This window comes from Tupaia chinensis, unplaced genomic scaffold (genome assembly GCF_000334495.1).
Source record: "Tupaia chinensis unplaced genomic scaffold, TupChi_1.0 Scaffold000090_1, whole genome shotgun sequence".
NCBI lineage: Eukaryota > Metazoa > Chordata > Mammalia > Scandentia > Tupaiidae > Tupaia > Tupaia belangeri.
In genome coordinates this window covers 2,482,132-2,494,560 of record NW_006159552.1, presented here as the reverse complement: position 1 = coordinate 2,494,560, position 12,429 = coordinate 2,482,132, and the positions used below count along the sequence as shown (strand labels likewise).

Below are 12,429 nucleotides of genomic sequence, written 5' to 3'. Positions count from 1 at the left end.
GCCCAAGATCCCAAGAGGAGAATGGAGGAGAAAGAATTGCAGCGTAGCCATCCTCCCTAGGGGATGATTTCTTGCTTTCTGTCTCTGTCTCTCTGTCTTTCTGGCGAGCGCACAGGCCCTATAGCAAAAAACCTCTCAAAAAAAAAAAAAAAAGAAAAGAAATTAAACTTAGGTTTTACCTCCTCCAAAAGAAAATTGACTTAAGGATAAATTCTCATGCAGGAGCACAGGACTCAGTCTTTTAGTCATAAGTCTCATTGCTGTGATTAACCCAAGAAAGAACTTAGTAAATTTTAAATAGTGGGGGCTCTCTAATGTGGATTAAATGTATTTTGCAGAATAAATTAATGAAAGATATGTCCTCCCCTCGAAAGGGGTCCATGGCCACATACATTTTGAGCGTCCTGAGTTAGACAAATTAATACATTTCTTTCAACCAAACATCTCTAAATATAAGTGTGCTCAATATCTGTGGAACTCCAGGGGGAGACAAGACCATGTAGCATCTCCTTGACTTCCTGGACCCTGGTACATTTTACTTGTTCACGCAGAGAGCATCTCAGGATGCTAATGTCCCTCCAAGCCTGCTTTGCCCTGACCGAGCCCTTTGGCATCATAGTGGGTGTCCTTGGCTCATCAGCACTGACTCCAGAGCTCTGTGTTTGCAGACTGCCGGCTGCACATCTGCCTGTACTACCGGGAAATACTGGTGAAGGAGCTGACCACGTCCAGCCCCGAGGGCTGCCGGATCTCCCACGGACACTCCTTTGATGCCAGCAACCTGGACCAGGTCCTGTTCCCCTACCCGGAGGACAATGGCCAGAGGAAAAACATTGAGAAGCTGCTGAGCCACCTGGAGAGGGGCGTGGTCCTCTGGATGGCCCCCGACGGGCTTTACGCCAAAAGACTTTGCCAGAGCAGGATCTACTGGGATGGGCCTCTGGCACTATGCAGTGACAGGCCCAATAAACTAGAAAGGGACCAGACCTGCAAGCTCTTTGACACGCAGCAGTTCTTGTCAGGTATGCATCTCAGTGTCTGTTAGAGTGGAGGGGGTGATGGAGGGCCTACCAAGGGCTCAGAAATCACAGGGTCCCAGAACTAGCAGTTGGCATAATGGCTATGTTACTGGACTCCCATGTAGTCGACCATGGTTCCAGTCCCGGACCCCCCGTGGCTTAAACTCACACCAGGCACTTGTGTGCGTGTGCCCAAAATCCCAAGAGGAGAATGGAGGAGAAGAGATTATGGCATGGCCATCCCCCCTGGGGGGTGATTTCTTGCTTTCTGTCTCTCTGTCTCTCTCTGTCTTTCTGGCAAGCGCATGCGCCCTTCAACAAAAATCTCTCCCCCAAGAAAGAAAGAGAAATCACAGGGTCCCTTGTACCCCAGGCAGAGTGTGTCCCCTGTCCACCAGGCTTGAGCCCAGAATGAGGTTTCTTGTCTGGTTTATCGTCTGTTCTCTCCATCAGCAGAGAGGTTTCAGGTGGGTCTAGAAGAGAGAGTCCAGGGACTATGGCTCAGGCTGACATCTTGAGATTCTGGTTGTCAGCCAACAGTCACCTCTTACCAAAGTCCCATTTCATTGGCAGTCTTACCCCCCGCGTGCATATCTGCTGATGTTTCAGCTCTTTTCAGGTTCCTAGAAAAAATCGTAAAGGTTAGAAATATATTGTTAGCATTCTTGGTTATGAGATGTGTCATCCTCATGCAGATACCGCCCCACGGGGGGGACCAAGAATAGAGTGTACTGAACTGATTTTGCAAAGGGGAAATTATGGGGCTTTGAGTTTTCTCTGTGATATAGTTTCTCATCACATTTTCCAGGACCAGTAAGATTTGTTTTCATAGTTTTGTTTTCATGACAATTTAGTGAGCCCTGGGCTGGCATTTGTAAAACCACTGACCAATGTCACTATTGAAGCTGCATCCAGAGTGTTCACTCAGCTGCAGAGAGGCTTCCTCTAGGGTGAGAAAGCTGCTCCACCTGCCAACGCTCTGCTAGTTCTTCCTCTACCTTATATTAGTCTATTCTTTTTTGAGTTTCCCCCCCCCACCAAATATATCCATTGTCTTTGGTTTTCCATATAGCTCCCTTTCTTTAGAGATTTTTTTTCTTTTTTTCCTCTCTCATCTTGTACGACATGTTTTTGTTTGTTTGTTTGTTTTGTTTTTTAATATGTTTATGAGGCCAGTTCCGTGGCCTGGTGGTTAAGGGAGCCAGATCCCACATGGCTGACTATGTGGTTCCAATCTCAGCCCCTGTAGCTTGAAAACCTCTGTCTTGGGGCCAGCAGATGATTAAGGCACTGGACTCCCATGTAGTCAACTGTGATTCGACTCCTGGACCCGGCAGCTTGAAACTCATGCCAGGCACATGTGTATGCATGCCTAAAATCCCAAGAGGAGAATGGAGAAACGATTATGAGGGGCCATCTCCCAGTGGGGTGACTTCTTACTTTCTGTCTCTCTGTGTCTCTCCAGTGAGCACACATACCCTATAGCAAAAATCCCTCTTTAAAAAAAATGGAAAGAAAGAAAAACTCTTGTCTCTCTCTCTCTCTTACACAAGCACATATACCCTCTGGAAAATTAAGAAATATATTTATATATATATGGCTAAATTGATCTAATGAACACATGTTCACCTCACATATTTATTTTTGTGTGTGTGGTGAGAACAAATCTACTCTCTGAGCAATTTTAAGTATATAGCACTTTTTTTTTAAAATATAGAATGCTTCACAAATTTGCATGTCATCCTTACACTGGGGCCATGCTAATCTTCTCTGCGTTGTTCCAGTTTTAGTGTTTGTGCTGCCGAAGCAAGTACAGCACAAGTTATTAACTCAAGTCACTGTCTGTATGACAGATCTCAAATTTACTCTCCTGTCTAGCTGGAATTCTGTGGCCTTTGACCAATATCTCGTAACCCATCCTCCTTTCTTCCGGGTAACCACCATTCCACTTTCTACTTCTATGCGTTCAACTTTTTTAGATTATGCATGTAAATAAGATCACATGGTATTTGCTTCCTGTGCTTTGCCTATATCACTTCACATAACGTCCTCCAGGTTCATTGTGTTGTCATAAATAACAGAACTTCCTTCTTTTTTATGGCTACGTATTGGGTCATCTGAAAAGTCATGATGCATTTTTACGCAGAAAAACACATAAAAAAATAATTTTTCGATGATCTAATAGTATTCCATTGTGTATACAGAGGATCATCAGAGAGTTCTGGAAGTATGTGTCATTGAAAAACTGCATGGATTTAAAAAAAAATGTTTACACCGGGAACCAGCAGTTAGCGTGATGGCTATGTCGCTGGACTCCCACGTAGTCGACCGTGGTTCGCATCCTGGACCCGATGGCTTAAAACTCACACCAGGCGTGTGTGCATGCGTGCCCAAGATCCCGAGAGGAGAATGGAGGAGAAGGGATTGCGGCGTGACCATCCTCCCTCGGGGGTGATTTCTCGCTTTCTGTCTCTATGTCTCTCTTTGTCTGTCTAGCGAGCGCACGCGCCCTATAGCGAAAATCTCTCCCCCCCCCAAAAAAAAAAGTTTACACCAAAATAAACTCATACTTTAATTACATTTTCACATAATTTTTTAAAAAAAATTTTTTGGAGAGGTTTTCTCTATAGGGTGTGTGTGCTCACCAGAAAGACAGAGAGAAACAGAGAGACAGAAAACAAGAAATCACCCCCATGGGAAATGGCCATGCCACAATCCCTTCTCCTGCATTCTTTTCTCGGGATTTTGGCCAAGCACCCACACACACCCAGCGTGAATTTAAGCCACCAGATCCGGGACTCAAACTGCAGTAAACTGCATAGGAGTCCAGTGACATAGCCATTATGCCAACTGCTGGTTCCTCCACAAACTTTCTGAAGGCCTCTCATGTATACCACACTGTCTGTATTTATTCATCAGTCAATATGGAATCAGGTTGATTCTATATGTTGACTTTTGTGACTGTTACAGCTGTGAGTAGGTGTCTGTCTGTCTGACATACTGATTTCATTTCCATTGAAAATATGCCTAATAGTAGGGTTGTTAGATCTTGAATGTGCTTCATGCTTCTAATTATTTAAAATAAATCATGAAATACCTACAAGCTCCGGCACTGTTGACATTTGCTCAACCTTTGGGGTTTAAGTTGCCCCAAATTTGCATAGCCTTTTCCAAATTCTCCGTTAGTGCCAGAACAAATATGTCCCTAGATAACCAACTTACCCACCGAGGTGTGGCACAAGGAAGAGATACCTGAGGCTGCAGCACAGTAAGGTAGGCAGGTGGGGCTAAATGCCCTCACTCTAAAGAGCAATGTCCCCAAGCCTTGCCAGGACAGTCCTGCCCATCATGGGGTCTAGCATGATGTTCATGGTGGGATGCGGAGGAAGAACAAATAACTTTAAAGGGGCAGGCTGTCTGCATCTCCTGTGACTGCCTAAGCGTCTAGAAAAAGATCACCTTTCCCTGCAAGGGAAACTACAGCTTGGATTTCCTGAGAGATTGTGGAAAATGACTGGATTCAGGAGATCCCACGTCCCAGGAAAACAGCATCAGCTTCCACTCTGAGTCTCTCCTGCCATGCCTGTGTTGAGAAGACAGACTTCCCTCCACAACTAAGCCTAACATCCACTTTGAGTCACAGGTGCACTGCCCCAGAAGTAGAGTCTGTCAAGCAAGTTCAGGCTGTAACCCCGCTTACCTAGAATTTAACATTCATTCGTGGACAAGAGTTATTCTTTTCTTTATCTTTATTCCTTTCCTCTGTAACTATGGGCTGTGCTTTTTACCCATCGCAACCTCTTACCTCGAAGTGTTCAGAGAGGTTCAAGGAAAAGGCTGTGAACTTAAAACCTGCAGCTGTGTAGACCAGCTTCTACACAATGAAGAATTCCTACCCAACATTCTCATGTTATCAAGGACTGGAGGCAGGCCTTTTTCAGAGAATCGTGCCAGCTCACCACGTTGATTTCGCATGTGTAGGTGTTGTCTAGGGCCACCACACTGTGAACGTGCCCTGTACATTCTGACTAAGTTGGTTGGGTTGGGTTTGATTAGGGGAAAATAACAGAGACAGAAAGTCAAGTCGTTCTATGAGTTAGCGAGAAGCATTTCTTCAGAAGAGAACAGGTGGAAATCTTTGATATCTACTCATTCAGGATTTGCACACTGCAGGGGACAGCCCCAAAGGCCCGACCCAAGGGTGTGTATCTGATAAAGATGCATCTGCATTGCTCTTCTGCAGAAGTGCTAACCTCCTGTTTCCTTTGTAGCCATAGCATTTTCCTCCAGCTATAGGTGTAGAGTCATCTGAGTTGGGCTCAAGGACTTGGGCTAACGTTGGGGATTGGATGGCTCTTACCAACAATGCTCCAGCTATTTTATATTCATGAGATAGATGTGTTGGTTCCAGGATGTGCATATCCCCAAGAGCAGGGGCTAGAGGTGCCTCATCACTAATCCTTCTCATCTCAAGTCATCATCTTTTGTCCCCAAAGACAGGCTAAAAGGCAGCTCGGAGCTGCACGGTTTAGGGTTCAGGCCTTGTGCCAAGTGGGAGGCAGTTACTGATAGCTGGTGCTCTTCACCAGTTAAGACAGACAGACAGACACATCCTGCAGTGCCCGAGTCACAGATGTCCTTGGTTGTACAGAGACTGAGTTAGGTGGGCTCCATGGTGAGTGGGTAAGGTGTGAAAATAATTCTGGGATGTCAGAACATTCTGATTTTTACAAAATGAAAAATTCTTTGGGCAACTTGTTCTTTGGCCTTAACATTTCTTTTTCTGTTTCTACTTCATTCTTTTTTTTTTTTTTTTTTTTTTGAGAGGTTTTAGCTATAGGGCACGTGAGCTCGCCAGACAGAGACAGAGAGACAGAAAGCGAGAAATCACCCCCCATAGTGGGGATGGCCAAGCCACAATCCTTTCTCCTCCATTCTCCTCTTGGGATCTTGGGCACGCACGCACACACACCCAGCGTGAGTTCTAAGCCACCAGGTCCGGGCTCGAACCACGGTCGACTACGTGGGAGTCCAGCAACATAGCCATTATGCTAACTGCTGGTCCTTATTTCTACCTCGTTCTTTACTTATTGCTACATTTTGCATCCTCATGGGCTCCACGCTACAAATTGGACCTTGTTGGGAAAAACACGCCTATGAACATGTACATGCAATTTTGTGTCTGGGGTCTTTATGATAAAAGCCCTACTTAGGAATGAAGGGCTCCTCTTAGAGTCTTCAACATCTGGCTTTCTGTTTAATCCTGTCATATCAGTTATGAAGGTTTCTGAGTGTGTATTTGTTTCTCGTGGACTTTTCCAGAGCTGCAGGCATTTGCTCATCACGGCCGACCCCTGCCGAGATTCCAGGTGACTCTGTGTTTTGGGGAGGAGTTTCCAGACCCTCAGAGGCAAAGAAAGCTCATCACAGCTCACGTGAGTATAGACTCCCTTTGGCATCATTGCGTTTCCCTGTTGCTCATCAAAGGCAGTCTCATGTTGAGAAGTCCCAAATGAAAAGTAAATGTCAAGTGATCTGAGAAAATAAACATAACCCTATCAAATAGTAAGAGAGGAGGGCCACCTGATGTGGTAGATTAGGCAGCTGGTTACTACCTGACTGATTGAACAGTTCCCATCCTGGATGCAGTGGCTTAAAAAATACTCTGGGCACGTGTGTGTGTGCCCAACATCCTGAAAGGAAGAAGAAATGGAGGAGAAGGGATTGCAGCATGACCATCACCCATAGGGAGTGAGAGAGGAAGCATGGTCCAGCAAAAATCACAACCCAGAGACCCACGTGATGTTCCAGCCTCAACTTCCACTCATCACAAAACCTAGGAGGATACGTCCTCCAACACAGGCTCTACTCATCCCATCATTTTTCTTTTCAAGGAAATTGTCCTATTCCTATTTTATAGAGATTTGAAAAGATTGATGCTAAAAGGTACCTTTAAAGTGCTCCACATCTGAAACTGCTTTAAAAATAATGTCTAGCAGACAAATCTTCGCTGGAGCAGATTTTCCCCAATGGGAATCTGTCCATTCACTTGTACATTTTCTAGGCCACCCCCTAAATGTTTCCCAGCCCTTTTTATTTCTAGGTTTGTGTGTGTGTGTGTGTGTGTGTGTGTGTGTGTGTGTGTGTCTGTGTGTAGTTTTGCTATAGGGTATGTGTGCTCACCAGAAAGTGATAGAGACAGATAGAGAAAGTGAGAAATCACCCCCCAGGAGGAGTGACCGTGCCATAATCCCCTCTACAGTTTCCTCTCAGGATTTTAGGCACACATACACATGTACCCAGCGTAATCTTTAAGCTGTTGGGTCCAAGAATTGAACTGTAGTCAGCCATAGGAGACCCAGAGCCTTAACTACCACACCACCCACTGGCCCTTATTTCTAGATTTTAAGAAAGTATTTAAATATTGGACATGTTATTTGGGAAAGGCTAAATCTTTCAAAGAATTCAAGTAGATCAGACCCCTCATAACGTTCTCCAACAGAGTTTAAGATGGGTCCAACTTTGGCAAGAAAACATCTTTTGCATAAAAAGAAAAGCAAAATATTTATATAGGTAACATTTAGCATTCACATTTATTCACTATAGAAACAGAGTCTCGAATACCTCAGATTTTTAATCTGAAAATTTTGTGTAGTTAGATTGTCTGAGAGCTCTGAGTGAGTGGCCCCAGACAATCAGCAGTACCAGGGGAAAATTCACACCTCATGGTATCAAAATTCAGATCGGATCGTAGCTCTGATGACATTTTAAATTGGAAACTTAAATAAAACACTATCTAATCCTGAACACACAACCCTCCCCCTTTTGTAAAAAAAATTTTGCTGTAGGGTATGTGTGTTCACCAGAGAGAGAGACAGAGACAGAGAGAGAAAGTGAGAAATTAACTGCCAGGGGGATTGCCGTGCTTCAGTTTCTTCTCCTCTTGGGATTTTGGGCATGCACACACATGCACCTGGCGTGTTTTTCAAACTCCAGGTCTGAGACGCAAACCGGGCAGTTGGCAATGTGGGATTCAGTCACCTTAACCACCATGCCATTGACTGCCCCACCACACACACACGCACACACATGCACACACACACATGCACACACTTCTTAATTGTAAAAACAAAGCCAATCAACCAATAAACAAAAATGTAACACTATGGACTTTAAAGCCATATGCATTCTCTCCGGTGATTGATGTGATAATCTGAATAACTGACATTATTAGTTGATAGCTTGTTAACAACAGATGGGTAAATGACCAAATAAACTTGGCATTGATAAACAACATTCAAGAAGTTGATGACAAATTCCTGCCTCTATCTGAAGAGTACTTTGGACGCAGTGGCTTTACTCTAAGCTAGGCAAGGATAGATTTCCCAGGCAAATGGTGTTGTATAGTCCATAATGGGATTGCGTACCTGAATTCTACTCGTTTTTGCTATGGATTTAATTCACTTCAGGCATTGACATAAGAGTTATCTTACATTATATACGCAATTGGTAGCATACCGAATGCACTGCTGGAAGCCATGTGACCAGCCGTGGGTTTGGATACCTGGTCAATTGAAAACCCACCAGTTGCATGCACTCTCAGGACCATAACGAGAGAGAAGGCTGTGGGAAGGGAGTCACAGTGTGACAAGACCTTGTCAAGAGCGTGCCTGTGTATGTCTCTTACATGAAGGTGCTCTCTCTCATGAGCCTAAGTTACACTGAATATGACCTCAGACTTCCTTTTAATTTGATCATTGTACATGATTTGGTGCTCTCTGTCTTGAATAACACTCTTTTTTTTTTTTTTTGAGAGGTTTTTGCTATAGGGTGCGTGCGCTCGCCAGACAGACAGAAAGAGACAGAGAGACAGAAAGTGAGAAATCATCCCCCACGAGGGATGGCCATGCAGCAATCCCTTCTCCTCCATTCTCCTCTCGGGATCTTGGGCACGCATGCACACACACCCAGCGTGAGTTTTAAGCCACCGGGTCCAGGATGTAAACCGTGGTCGACTACTGGGAGTCCAGCGACATGGCCATTACGCTAACTGCTGGTCCCCTTGAATAACACTCTTTAAAATACCTACAGGCTTAATTAATTAGCACAATTGCTTAACTGCAGCTAGTCTTAGATCTTATAAATTCAGAAAAAACTGGAAGCTGAAAATATTTTCAGTGAATGTGATCCACACTAATAACAAAAATAGATAACCTGGAGGCCAATTAATTTTTGCCACAACAGCAATTTTGTTTAATTTTTTCTTTTTCTTTTTCTTTTACCTTTGGTTTAGAATTACACAGAGTCTGTAGGAATTGGGACCTTCAGGATGAGCCCCTCACCCCTGTTAAATAGTAGTTCAGCAAAAACACAGTCATTAGCCTAAATTACCCTGAATATGACCTCAGACTTCCTTTTAATTTGATCATTGTATATGATTTGGTTCAGTTGTAGTTACACATAAATTTCAAGTAGCAATTGATTTGAAAATATCTTTTAACTATAACCTTGATTGAAGCACAGAATAAATGGATTACTGATCTTTTTCTTTGGAGAGGTTTTTGCTATAGGGTGCATGTGCTCACCAGAAAGACAGAGAGAGACAGAGAGACAGACAGAAAGTGAGAAATCACCCCCCGGGAGGATGGCCACACTGCAATCCCTTCTCCTCCATTCTTCTCTCAGGATCTTGGGCACACATGCACACGCGCCCGGCATGAGTTTAAGCCACCGGGTTCGGGACTCAAACCACAATTGACTACATGGGAGTTCAGCTACATAGTCATTATGCTAACTGCTACTCCCTAGATTATGGTTCTTCAGATGGCTCCAAATATGAAATGTTTCTGTGTGTTATAACATGTAACTTTGGGCTTAACTTTCCTGTCCCCTTAGAATTTGAATTATTTAATGATAAGCCATTTGTAGGATGTTAAAAAGGGTATCTCAGTAATGCCCTTTTAAATTCTCTTCATAAAGGTGGAACCTCTGCTAGCCAGACAACTGTATTATTTTGCCCAGCAAAACAGTGGACATTTTCTGAGGGGCTACGATTTACCTGAACACATCAGCAGTCCAGAAGACTATCACAGATCTATCCGCCACTCCTCCATTCAAGAATGAAGATAGTCAAGACCAGCAATTTTGTTTCATTGTAAATATTTGACTTTGACAAGGACAACTAATTGACCGAACTCTTTCTCCTTTGAGGAAGTAAAAAATGGAGGCTTCCATTCAGATGTGGAAGAGAATCACAACAAGAATATGTGCAGAAAATCAGCTACATCTCATTGACAAACCAGCTCATGCTAAAAGGAAGTCTTCCAGCTTTGACAACTAAGTAGTTTCAGTGTTTCATAGACTGTCATCGGGGAAGACAACTGTGAAAATGGATATGTTTACATTTACTTAAATACCATCTTTTATTTGGTATAGATTAGTTCTTTCTTGAAGACTGAAACTACGTGCATTTCAATATTAACCACTGACTAGCATGGTGAAAACACTTACGTGTTGTACCATTTCTCAGGGAAGTAAAGTCTAAATTGGAGACTACTCTGTCCACAAAAGACGTACTTTAATATATGTAGGAGCTATCGTTCTTATGAAAATGCTTGCTAAGTAAAGGATGCTGAACCTTTGACTAAGGCTGGGCTGTCATGTCTATAGGTTTGGGTGTGGCCTGAGAGTCCCTGCCCTCCCTCTTGTTTTTTCTTCATGGCCTGCTCTAGAGGCCAGTTGAGAGATTCCATTGCCATTTATTTATGAGCCAAAAAGCATTAGGGCTATTCTTGAACAGGATATTTTTGTTTGTCCTATAATCTAATAATGGCTGGTTAAGAATTTTTGTTTCTTTGTCATGTTGTCTCTCATTCTTTAGAAATTTGCTAATACTTTTTTCTTAAAGAGGGAAGACAAAAAGAGACAAAGTCCACCATCCAAGTACTAGAGATATATTTTTGAAACTAACTCTTTAATTTGTTTTGTTTGGCTATCAGTAGTTATCCATGGCAACATAAAGAGGAGGGGCCAGTGACTCTCAGGTTGGTGAAGTCTGTTGAGACGCACAATGGCAGAATTTACCCGATTGCATAACCATGGACTCCATGGCCTGGTTGTGCTTATTTTGTGTATTATATGCTTCCTCATGTCAGTAATAGTTTGACAAAGCCTTAACATTACTGGGCTTTTTCTAAATACATCTTTTTATAGAATCTCAGAGATCTCCACTTTCTTCGTTAAACCTGATCATTTACTTTTTGTTGGAAAAGTGTATCTTGTCAAGTTGCAGCGCCAGACTCCGGTATTTCCCTGATACTACAAAATAATTATGATCACTTCCAGACTCAGCAAAGACTCAATAGTTTATTTTTAAAATTCACTCATCAAGCACATGTTAAATGCCTGCTGTATCCCTTGCATCCCATGGATTATAGATTTTATCAAGATTAGTAAGTAATGAAACATTGGAATGTCATTTCTTTTTTTATTATTTTTAAGAGGAGGTTTTAATACGAATATAATAATACTAACTACAGAAAATGTAAACAATATACAAGAGCAAAACATGAAACGCATCTCTTCTTTCCCCTACCCAAATCCTTCTCCCTAGATGTTGCCACAAGAACAGTTGATTTTCCCAACACTTTTCTATACGTATACAGAAACGTTTTAAAAATCTCATGAGATCACCTTGCACACACTTTTCTGCTGTGCTTTTTTACCTAACAGTACAGATTTACCTCATTCTTCTTGGAGGCATTGTAGAATTCTGTATCTGACTGCCATATTTCCATAGGATTTACAAGAGTCCAGTAGCCACTCAACGTGGATATGTTTGGGCAGCAGATTGTGTCACGTGAACTGCAGTAATTTATACATCTTATAGATGCAAAATATTTTGGGATATATTATCCTTGGGGTAGAGGGAGACAAAATTAGGAACTACTATTTCAAGGGGCCCCCAGTATACAGAGAATAAACCCAGCACCAGGCTTCAGAGAAGTTCTCTTTGGGGGGTTGCCTTAGGGGCAATGTGTCTTAATTCTCCAAGCCGATGTTTGATTTCAATTGCTGTGTGAATTCTTTTTTTTTTTTTTTTCTTAATATACTATGCCGCTAAGAACAGTGGAGCTGCATTTTCTGAAAAATTCTCATTAGCTTGGGCTACTACCTCCTTTCTTATTTTTATACCCAGGTACATTGACTTTTTTTAGTTTCAAGAGTTTCAGCGTGTGAGCTGGGGAATGAACTAGCTAGGACTTTGAAAAAGAATGACTTCCTCTTCCTTATCTTGCTGAAGTGGGATTAGTAACAAACTAGAATTCCATTTGTACTCAATGGAAGTTGATGTAGAAGAGTTAGGTGCTTGTGATGTTAAAGAAGTTTGGAATCGAGGGAAAATGTAACA

At 42.7% G+C, this 12,429-nt stretch overlaps 1 protein-coding gene and 1 non-coding gene across 4 annotated transcripts in view; one reads left to right on the top strand and one right to left on the bottom strand.

The window, feature by feature from the left end:
• Positions 1-12,417, top strand: part of IRF4 (interferon regulatory factor 4) — a 24,119-nt gene extending 11,702 nt beyond the window's left edge. For all 3 annotated transcript variants that reach the window (XM_006143056.3, XM_027769780.1, XM_006143055.3), the window contains 3 exons: positions 669-1,022; positions 6,342-6,454; positions 9,999-12,417. In XM_006143056.3, the coding sequence (XP_006143118.1) occupies positions 669-1,022; positions 6,342-6,454; positions 9,999-10,142 (611 nt within the window). In that variant the 3' untranslated portion in view covers positions 10,143-12,417. The remainder of the gene's footprint in view (positions 1-668; positions 1,023-6,341; positions 6,455-9,998) is intronic.
• LOC114006832 (U6 spliceosomal RNA) lies at positions 2,727-2,833 on the bottom strand. Its single transcript, XR_003548501.1, has one exon. It is a non-coding gene; the product is annotated as a U6 spliceosomal RNA (small nuclear RNA).
• Positions 12,418-12,429: the final 12 nt, after the last annotated feature.